The sequence below is a fragment of the Drosophila montana genome, unplaced genomic scaffold (assembly GCF_035044405.1).
Source record: "Drosophila montana isolate Dmon_TW-CO22-7 unplaced genomic scaffold, ASM3504440v1 contig_1505_1, whole genome shotgun sequence".
Classification (NCBI taxonomy): Eukaryota; Metazoa; Arthropoda; class Insecta; order Diptera; family Drosophilidae; genus Drosophila; species Drosophila montana.
This window is the reverse complement of record NW_026996452.1, coordinates 4,000,946-4,015,204: the sequence shown is the minus strand read 5'-3', so window position 1 is coordinate 4,015,204 and position 14,259 is coordinate 4,000,946. Positions and strand designations below refer to the sequence as shown.

The 14,259-nt window shown below is 36.4% G+C and overlaps 1 protein-coding gene across 6 annotated transcripts in view; it reads left to right on the top strand.

Moving 5' to 3' along the window:
- LOC135433466 (diacylglycerol kinase eta) overlaps window positions 1-14,259 on the top strand; it is a 50,126-nt gene that overhangs the window by 18,789 nt on the left and 17,078 nt on the right. For all 6 annotated transcript variants that reach the window (XM_064689608.1, XM_064689568.1, XM_064689591.1 and 3 more), the window contains one exon: window positions 10,127-10,207. In XM_064689608.1, coding sequence (XP_064545678.1) covers window positions 10,127-10,207 — 81 coding nt within the window. The remainder of the gene's footprint in view (window positions 1-10,126; window positions 10,208-14,259) is intronic.

Below are 14,259 nucleotides of genomic sequence, written 5' to 3'. Positions count from 1 at the left end.
AGAGTGTCGGACGGTCAGCTTTCAATTATAGGGCCATTTAGTAAAAGTCTTTGCCCTGAAAAGCTCGTTGACATGGCAAACATCTTTTCAGGGACTAGACGACCACGGGGCAGGTGCGGAGACAGGCGCCGTAATTGATTTATTTACTAAAGTACATTTTCTTTTCCCCTCAAGTGTTAGCTGGCGACTAGAGTTTTTTATGAAGCTGCCCAAATCAATCAAAAGTATTTGGCGGAATTTGATCAGTATTTCTCGTTGAACTTAATATGTGTTTAATCATATTTCAAGTGCCACATCAATTTCTGTCAACAGCATTTACTTTTTAAATCAAATTTACTTAAGTACTTGAGTGTTCCATTATGCCGCCAGTCTACTAGAAATTAAATTTTATAAAAGTCATTAAGTGTTCGGCGAAAAATATACAAAAAAAAAAAACTCTGCTAACCACAAGGTGAAACCATAATAGAAGCAACTATCAAGTGAACCTTGTCAACTTTTTCATTTGCATGCCAAACTAAAAGTGAACTACATTTGTTAGTGAAAATTGCGAAAATTGAAAAACAAAATAACATTTGACCAACAACTTAATTAAATACTTTTCTTACCCTGTTGTCAGGGGCACAATAAATCTTATAGTTTGCAATTCACTGGGAGATCTACCTTCATGTACATTTGCCGTATATAACACGTACTCAACAATGTTTCGCTTAAAATGGGCTTATTTTAGACCAAGGTAAGATAATGTCGACGATCTCAAGAGCAAGCAATACAATGTTGTAGTTTCTTGTAGAGTTTTTTTTAAAGATGTTGAAAAACTTCCAAAACTATGCTCAAATCGATAAAAATCGATATCTCCAAGTATCAGTTTCGAGTATCAGTTCTAGTCGCAGAAATTTCATTCTCGATTCTTTTTTTCAGAGTTTTATCAACATGTTCAGATCTCTCAGATTAAAATTTATTACCTTGATTTTCAGTATAAGCATATTTTTGATTATTTTGATGACATTCACATCACCTTAATCTAAATTGGATATTGTTTAATAACCATGCTGAATAATAAATATTGACAAACCGCTAAGCTAAAGTTTGCACAGAAAAGTTGAGAGATAGAGAGAAAGAGATCGAGAGATATTGGGAAACGCCGCAAAGTTTGCCACATGCCCAGCTGAAATGAAGGCGTAATCATTAACACCTCGCTGATCCAGCTTAGGACCCAAAAAAAATGAAATGGTTACGAAATTGCTGGCACAGCCCGCACTTTTCTACCGCAGCACGAACTCCAACCCAGGGCCAAGGTGTTGGCAGAGGGCTAAAGGCGCATGATGCTCGAATTGACGTGTTACGTTGCGGTTAATGTTACGTCTCTTACGTTGTGGCCTATTGGCCTTAAAATTTATGCACGGCTTAATGTTAAATAAAAAATCTTTCACGCGTATTAAGAAGATGCGTGTTGCCATTAGTTGACGGCTTTAAAGGATTTCTATCTGATTTGGTTTACCCTCACAGTTTATGTAGTTTTGATGACCCGCCTTTCATGAATATTCATTTTGTAGTCCACGTTAGCAAAATGTGAAGGAATAAAGTAACCTTTTAATCGATTTACGACCAGGGAAAGGTTTTTATTTTTTATAGTTAGCTGGAAATAGATTACAGCTTAGCCAGCTATTCGAAAAATAGAGGAAATAGCTTCTGCTCAAGATTAGAATCAATTCTATATTTAATTTGCTTTTAACGACTTGCGCTTGGGCGGGGCAATTTATCCAAAGGCGGAAACCAGATTAGTTCAAGCTTGGTATAAATGAAACTTTCTTTTATGGCTTTCGCTTTTGTAGTTTAGCAAATACATGTATTGATCGAATAGAAAATAATACTTTCATTCAATTTGATCGACTTGTGTGGGCTTAATTAATATAACAAGCCCGATCAACTTATGAAATATGTTTACTCTTTATATTATATATGAATATGAAGGAAAGAAAAATGTATAAAAAATTGTTTCAAATAATTTATTATTATTTTATATATTTTGACAATGTGATTAATAAACTCAATAACTTCACCATAAAAAAAAACACTTTTAAAGTAATATTTATTTATTTTTTAATACACTCGATCATAGAAATTGATTGGATTGAAATTGATCAAAAATATATTTATTTCTAAATTGAATAAATTGGATTTTCTCTAAGCACTTTTAAATTAATTAAAGTTAAGCATGTCACCCCCCCCTTTAATTATATTAATTTATTTTACAGCAAATATTTATTTTTAATTTGGTACATTCATAATTTATGCTTATAATATTACCTTCGCATTTTATTTCTAAAAAGTTAACCATGTCAAACTACAATTATTAAAGCTATTCTGCTATGCGTGTAATTTTGCTCATAGTTTATTGAAGAGCCACATACATTTTTGATTACTTAGGGACGTTAGTGCGTTTCATCTGCCAGGCAAAAAGCCTTCAACGTGAATTTTGAATTTATAATGTGCAGCCTCCGATTCCAGGCCTACAAACGCACAGAAAGGCAAAAACTTGTATCCTTCATGGAAAATTAATGCGCATGCAGGACAAGCCCAACTTGCCAGATAGTCCAAAAAAATAAAAATAGAGAAACTTATTTGCCCTAAGCGGGAGGACGGCTCTTTGTGAGTTGGACACACACATGTCCAAGTTTTGCTGGCTGTCAGCTGCCGTTGTGGCCTGATCGCTCCTGGCCGGATATCCGGCATCGTTTTCTGGCTTTTATCAGGCTGCGCAGGCTGTCAAGCGTGGATGGGCGGCATGGAGAATGAACGGATAGAGGGCTGAGAACATCATTTTATCAAACGCAAAACGGGGTCATGTGTATTTTGTGTCGCCGTCGCCGTCGCCGTCGCCGTCGCTGGAGCTGCTCAGAAAATGTTATTTGAAAAATTGTTGTGCTGCGACAGGAGTCGACTTTCACTCCCTACCATTCCATTTTTTTTTTCTATCCGCTTCCACAAAATGAGACTCATAAATTATGTTGCATAAATCACGCTGCAGGCTTGACTGTGTATGAGTGTATTTTTGTCGTATAAGAATTTATGCGATTTCCGAGACTAAGATTAAGTAATTAAGCTTACTTGGCTATATGGACGTAAATAGGCATTATTTATGCAATTTGTTGAGCTTAATAAAGAAGCAAAAGTGGAGAATAAATAGTTCTTATTATGCAATCATTATGAAAAACTGGATATAAGTGTGACATGCAGAACCTTTTAACCTTTTAATCTTTTGATTTGCTGAAATATATTTATATACTTATTAAAATTGTTGTACACAATATTTGCAGGGAATAACTTCTCCAACTCTTGCATTAAAATTGTTCTCAAAAATGCTTCAACTTGATTTTTTATAGGTTTTCTATCTTTACTACCCAAATTTAAGCGAAAATGTGCTTAGTTCCGCAAAGATGTTGCCTCTAGCTTTGAAGCTTCAATCAAATTTAGTACATTTGATTGGCTTAACTTTTAGTAACTGTAAAAGACACTTTGAGTGCTTATAAATGGAAATAAAATGAAAAATATAAAAACTGAAATTCTATTAAAATGGCGTTGAGCTGAAAACATAAAAGCTGCTGTCCGGGAGGCTGATGCCAGCGACGGTTGGCAAGGCCATTTCCATTTCACAGAACAAAGCGCTGAAAGCTAAAAATCATCGACCACACTTTGGTCCAATCAAAGTTGGCTTAAAAGCCAGCGCTACGGTTGCACATGGCCCAAAGTTGTTGTTGCCGTTGTTGCGTCCCAGGGCTGAATATACGCAGAAAACATATGAGTATGCGAGGCGAGAGCATATTTCTTTGTTAGCTGCCACTACTTAAGTGTTATTTATGGATTTTTATTCGCTGACAAATACATACACACACACACACACACACACACACTCACGTGCAGTTCCGTGTGGTCCTCAGCGCAAAGGGTAAAGTTGAATGTACGCGAGTTTTATGTGAATGGTCCTCTAGACAAGAGCATACACACACTCGACCCGCATAAGGCCTACCAGGCATACGGCAGGCGAGGCGAAATGACTGCAAATGTAGCCCAAATCTAAGCGCAGGCATTTACATATTTTGTAGCATACTTTTTTGGTCTAAAAATATACAAGAAATACATAATGTATGGGATAGATACAATTAAAGACAATTAAAGACTGGCATTAAATTGCAATCAATTTTATAGCCCGGCCTTTCGTTTAATTTTCATTCATTAATAATATTCGATCTTATCTGCATAGCTATACACGGCGTATACTTAACGTGAAGCATTAATATTGCATTTGTCTCTTGAATCCAATTTGCCGCACACCATACTTGCAACATGGCAGCACAAAACGAACCTTAATTTATCACCATTATTGTCAGTGAAACAGCCTGAATGTCGCCCTGACAGATGGGGGCTAAGACCTCAGGCAGACCAGCTCTAGGGGTGCATTGCCAGCTGCGCCGGCGGGTGGCGAATTACTCTTGAGAGGGTCACACACAGCTCCTGCCACATATGAGTACTGCTAATTGACGTAAGGTTTGTTTTTTTTTTTGTCTGCTGACAGTTTCCATTGCGAGCACATGAGCAGGCGGTCGTTGGATTGATTGACATATAAATAATTTATTTAAAACGTCTAATGGCAAACATAAAGGAATTTATATACATTCGATTTATTTTCCACTTACTTTAATTCCAAGCGCACTTATTTTAATGGTCTAAACATGTACATTGATATGTGATATACGTATATTGGTTTTCGTAATTTATTCAGGCATTAGTCTGCATATTTTATATTTATTTTATCACAAAAATTGCTAACAAATTGAAACATGCTGTTTTGATTTAAGACTTTAAGACTTTTTTGCATTGCTTATTGTCTTAATTTAACCCAAATGGGCATTAAAAATGTATATAAAACATTTATAAACTTTTTTCTCAGGCTTCACAATTTCCACAACATTTTTCACTTACTTTAATATAAAGCTGACTTATTTTAGCAGTTTCCAAATATATTTGCATTCATAATTAATTACAAATTTGCCACATTCATTTTCTTTATTTCAAGATTTGTCTTCCGAGCAATCCAAAAATATATGTCTTCTTGTGTATTTTGAGCAACTCAAGCAACCCAAATTGGCATTATGTGCTTATTATGTAACTCTCACTGCTTTCATAGGACCCCGCTGCCTTTCACCACACTCAACTGCCTAATATAGAAAAGGTGCCATCAAGCTGCACAGTCATTACAAATTGTGCGTGTGTTTAAATTTAACGCACATTGATTGCACAGGAAGAGTTGGGGGTAGCAGGGGCACAGGTTGGGCGACGCCAGTGGCAAACAGTTTGCGACGCACAAATATAAATATTATGGCACATTAATAACTGGCTTGGGGGCAATGCTTAAGTGCGGTACATTATAATATAATGCCATTAAAATGCCAGCCATTTCTATTGACGCGACTTTCGACACGCCGATTGAAATGTAACACGCCCGCACCGACGCCCTCTGGCAAGCTCCCCCGCCCCACCCTTCGGCAACACCTTGAAGAAGGCCTTTGAACTTCAATCAGTTTGAGCAACTCGGTCTGAATCGTTGCTACATATTTGAACCAATATTGTTGGGGTATTTTGTCCTGCTTATGCTTCTTTTTAGCTGCTGCCAAGGATTCTCATGCAACTTTAAACTTTCCACTTTAGATTGTTCACTTAGTTGGGCGGCTTTTATTCCTTTTTCCAAAGTAATATGTTTCCATCAAACCGTTTTCGTCTAGTTTCACTCTAAGTTCCTGCAAAGTTCCGCTTTCAACTTTCAGTAGAAGTCCTTGCAAAAAAGTAAAAGAGACAAAACTGCAGCATGAAAAGTGCAAAGGTCTTTTGAAAGAATGTTTCATAATGTTTTTGTTTTTATTTTTATGCAGCGACTCTGGAGAAAGACAAAAAAATAAATGTAAACAAATCAAATAGAAAAGTTTTCGAGAAACAACTTTCTGTTGCGTAGTTTATCTCGGGCATGTCGCAGCAAAACTGTAAACAAATCCAAGAATCCAGAATAGTAGACAACTGATACCCTACAGATTTAGTTCAAAATCAGTTTAACAAGTTTGCACGGATTTTAAGAAAACAAAAGCAAGAAAAGATAGAAAGCAACTTTACGAATCGCAATGAAATTTAACTGACCTTTGAATGAACCTAAGATTTGATATTTAATGCCAGGTACTCTTATTTTATTATGTGTCCTTTTGAATATATTATGCTCAATTAGTTTCTCGCCTTCAACGCCGCACTCAACTGGCGGGTCAGCAATTTTTTCTACCTCTACTTAATTCTAATAAATTGTTTGCCACTTTTTCTCGACCTCCTACATTAAGTGATTTCGCAAAAAATGAGAAAAAAAATTAAAACCAAAAAAAAAGCGAAGAAAATACGGGCCGAAAAGTAATGCAAAGAAATTGATATGAATGAGCGAAAGTTTTCTGCAAGCTGTGGCAAGCACGAATTGAGGCGGCAACAACAAAATCGGTCCTGAAATAAGTATAAACTTCATCTGCTTCTTTTGCTTCTTGCGCCAGGTGGCTGACTGGACGTCGAAAAGTGCGCAAATTAATGATTACGCCTCGCAGCTTAGCCCCCAGGTGAGGTGTGTGGGCAAATCTCAGCATAATGCAATCAAAGTTTTTCACCTCCAGGGCTTAGAGACCCTAGACCAAAAGGAAACACAGTAATGTACCAATTTGCTTAATGTGTTTGTGATTGACCTGCGCGTAAACGACCAAACCCGCATCCCAAGCAATTCCAAAGAAATTTCTTACATCCAGTTCATGTCCAGTTCCCAAAGGTCAAAAGGGATCCGCCAATCCAAACCAAGAAAGGCAAATAACAAAAAAATATAGAAACTTTGACTAGTTTATGCCCTGGGGAGTGGGTAACGCACATCAATGGTTGTGCCTTAAATAGTATGTTCAAATTGGGTGAAAATGTTTAATGGTGAGCTTTAATATTGAACTGGATATATACAGAGCTACAGGATGTAAAATATGCTTGGCATGCGTGGCATCTTCTGGCTGGTTATGATACCGCCAAAACTACCTTTAAAGCGGCGGGGCATAAGAAATGTGTTCAAAGACTTTCCGTCGATTGACAACAAACCCTGCCCCTATAGATTAGATTGCAGGGTATTAAAATGCGTTTTATTATTTATAAGGCTTCATATGCCATTTTATGATGCCCTTTTTAGCTATTGCTATAGTTACAGAGCATAAAATCAAATTCGAAAACTTGTTGATGAATGCCTTTTCTCTCATTCTAGTAGCTATAGGGTATGAGAATGTTTGATACCCTATTACTTATTAATATTTATTCCTATCTTTATCTGAGATCCTTTTAGCACATAATTATGTTTACATAATGTTGCATAATCACATTGATGATACACTTTTATACCACTTTCATGTTTACAGGGTATACATTTGTGGATTCTTTTACTGAAATTGGTCTGCCAGCCTGCGACTGGGATGATTAAACAGTTCGTTTACTTTTTAATTACGCGTATTTATTTATTGATTTCCTTTCCAATTTACGCTTCAGCCGCAGCTGCTGCAGACATACACACAGAGGAATATTTGTTATGGGCTCTCTTCATAATTTCGACGAGAACACAAATAAAACCTGGCAACGATTCACAATAGCCATTCAAGCGGAAAATGTCTGGGCTCGAGGCTTTGCCCGGGCAAACAGCTATCAAATTTTTTTTTGCCAAAATTTCAGGATAAGAATGCGCGCAGAAATTAAAGCTGCAAGCATTCAATGGCAGCAAAATGCGATGAAGACGAACGGCAAACGGCAAACACAAGCAAGCCATCCACCGACCCGCTCTCCCCCGTCAACCACTCACGGAGTATTGCAAAGCGCTTAAAATCCTTGCTGATGCTTAACGATTTTTCCTTCAACATCCTGACCGTTTAACGATTCACTCAGCCAACTGCTTGCCGTCTAAAGACGCTTGACTGACACTGACATTTTGCTGCTTCGCATTTTCCGTGCAATTTTCCGAATTGCTGGCAACAAGCTGTCCATTACACACAACTGCACACTTACGTGCTCTCATATGTATATGTATTTGTATAATTATTATAATGCTCACTCTGTTGGATTAAGCTGCTGCTCCTTCTTCTGCTTCTGTGCTCTGCCCCCCAGGGTATTCTTTCATCTACGGTTTGAGTGATTGCCGACTTTTCAATCAATTAGATTTCATTAGTGTATCCGTTTTCATTGCCATTTATAGATGCTGACTATTTATGTTGTGTCCAGCTTATTGCTTAATAATAAAATAGAGAGCGAAAAAATGTATAATTGTTACCGTGAATGTTGTGCATAGCAAATTGAATGAATATTTAACACCTGTGAACTGTGCCTGCACCTGTGAATGTATACAACCAGTCGACTGATATGGAATAAAGGCTTAGCACAGGATAAGAGCTTAAACAAATGGTATTAAAACAAGATTAAAATTTGTTTAACAGTAAGTACTTTACAGGCTTAAAGGCTAAGCTCAGACTCAGATATATACAAATTGTCTTTGTTTTGGGAGAAATAATCTTTGGGTCAACTTTAAAGCCAATTACCCATATAACATGGAGATATTCTTGGAAATTATTACACATAAAAACTAAGTACAAAGTACACTTGAAAATATCCACAAATGTAAACACAGTAAGTGTGCAAGTCCCAAATTCTTCGAAATTCCGTGAATTTTGCGGCCAGCACGAGCTGGCGCTACGCAACACAAATAAAATATAATAGAATGGAATAGAATGGAATATAATTCAAAGAAATGTCATCGAATAGAAAACTTTAAAATACACAATAGCTTAAAAAGCAAATAATACTCAAATATTAATCGAACTGGCAAGAATTGAATGTCAACTAAGGCAAAACTTTGCCTTCAAGTTTTTCCACATTGTTGTTCAAGAGGTGAAAGCGAAGCGAAAGCAAACTTTTTGAAGATAACCAATTTTGAACATCCTCTGCTAGACAGCTTGAGCATGTAAGCCTTGGCATAAGTTGTTCGATTCAGTTTTCCATTGTCACACTTCTCTATTATATGGCAAAAAGAGTTGCCTTTGGCTTTTGTTGCAACGCAAATACACATTCATATGCCTGACGTGTGGTGTGTCTGCATATATACGTATATATGTGTGTGTGTGTGCGTGTTTACAAAACATTTCAATTTCCGTAAGGACTGCCAAGTATGCGTATCCTTCATATACATATACATAACAACGCGACGTTCAGCTAACAAGGCCAAAGACGAACAAAATAACAAACAATTTGCCGCTGGCTCCTCTTTTGTGTATTTCATTAAGGTCCAGAAAGCCAAGGAAAACCAAAGAATATTACAGAATAAAAAAAAAGGAAACAAGATGTAACGACTGTCTTCTGCAGGCCGAAGATTAAATACCCTTCCAGGCATTTGGGAAGGGAATAATTCCTGAATATGATGACGATATCTTGGAGAACAAATTGATTTTGCCATACAAAACCGCATTTACTCCCCGATTCCTCCTGTAGAGATATATGATATATATGCCTGAAGTTGATGAGATTTACACTGAAACTAATAATGAAAGATTTTGGTCAAGATAAGCTTTCCAAAACAATCCTTGCTATAACAGCTATATGAGAAAGTGCCCTTTGCCTGCAACTCGTTACACTTTTAGTGGCAATATTAAAATACCCCCAAAAAAAAAGGGTATAAGTCATGGGGCTTGGCAGGCTGCCAAGTAACATTTATGTGGCCATTTGTACAGGCGTCTGTTACCAAAACAAAAAATCAAAACAAAGGAAGTGAATTTTACACAAAACGTGGGGCAACAATTTAAAAAGCCCTTCGCTTGCTGTACTTAAAAAAATTATACTATACATATATACATATATTGTTTACATTTGATTACACAATACAGCTGTCATTAAAAATAATTTCTACCTATGTATATATAATCACATATATAGCACAAACAATTTACAATTAAATTCACTCAACAAATAGAAAAGCCTTGCCCGCAATTAAAAAGCAGATTAATTTTTAATCCCTTCCATTTGTAATTTGTGTCATTTGCAGTGCGATGTGTTCGACGAGATTGACCTATCGGAATTGTGTTATTTCGAGTGCAGCATAAAGAACGTAAATCACAGTTTTCAGGTAACTTAATTAAGACTGAGAATTGTTGATATATATATATATATATGTAAACACATAAATTAGAATTATAACTAACTGCTTAATGAGAAGAATAAAATTGAGGTAAGGTTGGAGGGACTAACATTTCCTAAGAACAGAAATAGAAATCACAACAAATTCCCAAATTTGAACTGCCTTCCCGTGAATCAACATTCTTGACCAACTTTGTTTGAAATATTATTGAAATACGTACTTTGTACTAATTACTGATTCATACAGAGTCCGAATGTATTTTGCTGTAACATATATCTGTAATTAAATAGGACCTGCATATAGTAATTTCCAAACAAATATATATTTCAACAATAGATGGTCTGGAAAACTTTAATGAGCAAACTTTCAGCTTGGCTCGTTACGTAAATAATTTATTTGCAACTGGTGCAAGCAATTATTTGTTAGACATTTTAATTAGACCAACTGTTGCTAGCAAAAATGAATAGGTTCAAAAAATATATATATGCTAAATACTCATAAAATATATCATTTGCCGCTGGGGTGTATCTAGTGTTATGAAGTGTCAAAAGATGAAAGGCTAGGGTAAATAAAGCAACTGAATAGACACACACTTTATTTAGTCTATGGACTGTCTCTGGAGCTGTCTGCCTTGTCAAACATAAAATAACCGAACTCATTTCCTGTTTGCCATTGTCTGGCCTCATGCAAATACTTGTTATGTGTGGCAGTGAAAGCAACCCCTGGCTCGGCCATATTCCTTTATGCCCAATTACAGACGCAGCCACTGAAAAAGGGCCTTTATTTCTACAGAAATGCCCATCGATATTCGTTGGCAGAAACAAGGCGACGCAATCTAAGCAAAATGTTTACATTTGACGCGTTCTGCATGCCAAATTAGCATAAGCAGCCGGATTCCCCACACACACACACAAATACTTCTATGGCAGACAAGCCGACCAGATAACCTATATATGCCGAGCCTAAATATTGAAATTTATATTACTTTATACACGAATGCGCAGCTTTTGATGCGCAAAATTAGCGCATTTATTTGCCGGTTTTTTGGCAAATGGAATTTACATATGTATATAGTATATATATAAATATGTGCCTATATATATTTCTCTTAGGCTATTGACTTTTTATACCCTTTGCATAATGCATTTTTTGAAGTGGCATATCTTGAAGTTTCTGTAGCTGTCAATATGATATGTAAAAAGAAAAAACATAATAACATATTGCTAAAACTTGAATTCAATTTGAAGAATTATAATAAAATTGGCAGTTATTCCAAAGATCAGTTGCTGTATTTAAGGAGTATCACAGGTTTATTAGACCTGCCAACAGGGTGCTTTCTAGTCGAGTACACTCGCCGACAGCTTTTCCACATGCTGTCGTTCTTATTGCCTCCATGTGCGTCTTAATAAATGTACATAAGCATAAACACATACCTACTATATATATTTTTAATATTAATGATAAATTTTCCATCCTGCACTCAGGATATAGCCGCAAGTCTTTGCACGCTTCGCTAAGACGACGACGCCGCCGTTTTTTTTATTGTTTTTTATCGGCTGAATAGCAAAGCAGCTTTTCGGGTAGCAAATCCCCCGCTCAAGGCAGAAAGATATTAAGAAAGGTGTGATATGTAATGTAAGCGTGTGGGAGCGAGACTTAAAAGATTTCCTAAATATGCTCAGAAGCGTAAAGTTAAGTGCTTCAATTTTAATATGGATTCGAATTTGGGAAAAGTTAGCTGAGTGGAGTGGGCTGTATTAAATGAGAACTATAAATATAACATGAAAGAAATATACAATATAAATCTATACGATATATCACCCAATATAATATCTACATAGTAAAGATTTTTCAAATATTTATAACTAAGCAGATCTGACCGCATGCCATTTGTACAGACCACATATTCAATACTATATACATATATCTATGCCCTTCATATGTCAAGTGAAATAAATGGAGAATCCAAATATATTTTGTCAGCACAATAAAAAAAAACATATTCAATGCAAGCGACACACGACGTTTTTGATGGCATCAATTTGTCAGAAAAACCATCTACACGTATGGAAAACTATTAAACGCAAAGTGCACCACAAAAAAGGGAGTACAAAAAAATTGAACGATGGTTAAATCAATTTTCGGCATGCTTTTCCATCGGCCGTGTGGAAAAACGATTCTAACTGAAATTGCGGAAATTTGTTCAAAAGCGCTTTAAACTGAAGTTGAGTATTTGTGGCATATAGGGAGGAAACTTGCTTACAGCTTCAAACTGTGGCACGTACCGCAAACCTCGAGGCACACACACACACGCATATATATATATATATACTATGGAAATGCAAATACCCACACCTGCAAACGACGCACTTTAAGCGGCTTGCGTTGTGTGTATGTGAGTATGTGTGAGTGTGTGTCTGTGTGTGTGTATACGGGTACAGACCACAGGGTGTGCGTGGTAAGAGCTCTGACTTGTAGTCTCTGGTTGTCAGCCGTTTATATCGCAAACTCTGAATAATGCGACTTAAGAGTCCAGAAAGTGTTGCCAACAGCTCGCATTTGCTGAATGCAATTGCTTTGAGTGTCTACATTTATTTGTGCATGTGTGTTGCATGTCTGGAATACCTTTTCAAAAAAAAAAAAATGCAAACAAATAGATGAAAGTTTTTCCCAAACTTCGGATATTTGCTTCTGCATACCTGAGTCGAATGAATTGTTAAAGAATGAAATATATTTGGTATTTTCCAGAGTATAAGTTGACAAAATAAATCTTCTTCTTTGCAACTTCTTAGCAAGTTTTATTTCACATTATAAGCTAATAACTTAATTCTGATAGTCCCTTTCAAAAATAGCCAGTAAATTAATATGTGTACACAGGGAAAACACCAAATAAATTGAGATTTCAAAAACCACAAATCAAAGCAACACTTAAATTCACTAATTGTTTGGTTTGACATTTAAGCCAACCATAGGTTTGTTGAGCGAAAATATAAGTTTTTGATAATGCCACAAATAATAAGACCAATTAGCACAAACACTAAGCAATGTAATAAATGAAAACGACTGACATTGACATTTGACATATAACAGCAAGGGCAACTACTGTGCGTGGGGGTTGGGGCATCTGAAGTCAATTAGAAAATGTTGCAGAAAGTTTTCAAACACTTGGCATTTAAATGAATCCGGTTCTCGCAGTCCTCTGACCCAACTTTGAAGCTTGAGTGTTGTTGGCATATTTTTATGCAGTCTTAGAAAATGGCAGCTGTTGCTTTTTATACCCTGGGTATAATGTATTTGTATGTAACAGGCAGAAGAAAGCATCTCCGAACCCATAAAGTATATATATTCCTGATCAGCATCAATAGCCGAGTCGATCTAGCCATGTCCGTCTGTCTGTCCGTATGTATGAACGCAAGGATCTCAGAACCTATAAAAGCTAGAGACTTGAAATTTTAGCTGTACGTCCTCCTAATGCCCGCGCAGATCGAGTTTGTTTCCGATATTCGATAACTTGCCCCGTTTCCATCTAATCGATAAAAATCGATATCGAAATCCTGTTTTTTGAGCAATTTTGGTAAATAATATGAGCTAGAGTCACCAAACTAGACATGTAGCTTCTAGAATAGTATATATATATCAATAATCTTTCATTTTATACCTATCGCCAACTCCGCGCTACCACCACAAAGCTAAAAATCTAGTTAATAATCGAGCTTGCATTGCCCGCAATTTAAGCCACAATTTATATGCAAATGACTTTTTGAGAATACAGAAATATTAAATGGCTCAATAAGATGTACTGTCGAAAATTTCATTAAGATCGGTTAAGAAACACAAAAGTTAGCAGCAGCTAGCGCAAATTCCAAGTATTTCTGTATGACATATACACACACACACACATTCATACGCGTTTTAATTGGTTTTTTTCTTTCACTAAAACTCAATTATTGGTGAGGCTGTTGAATAGAGGCGCCGGCAAGTTGTGCAGTTTGTAGCGAGTTCGAACCCTACCGAGGAAACTATTTTCTTTATGCCTGGTG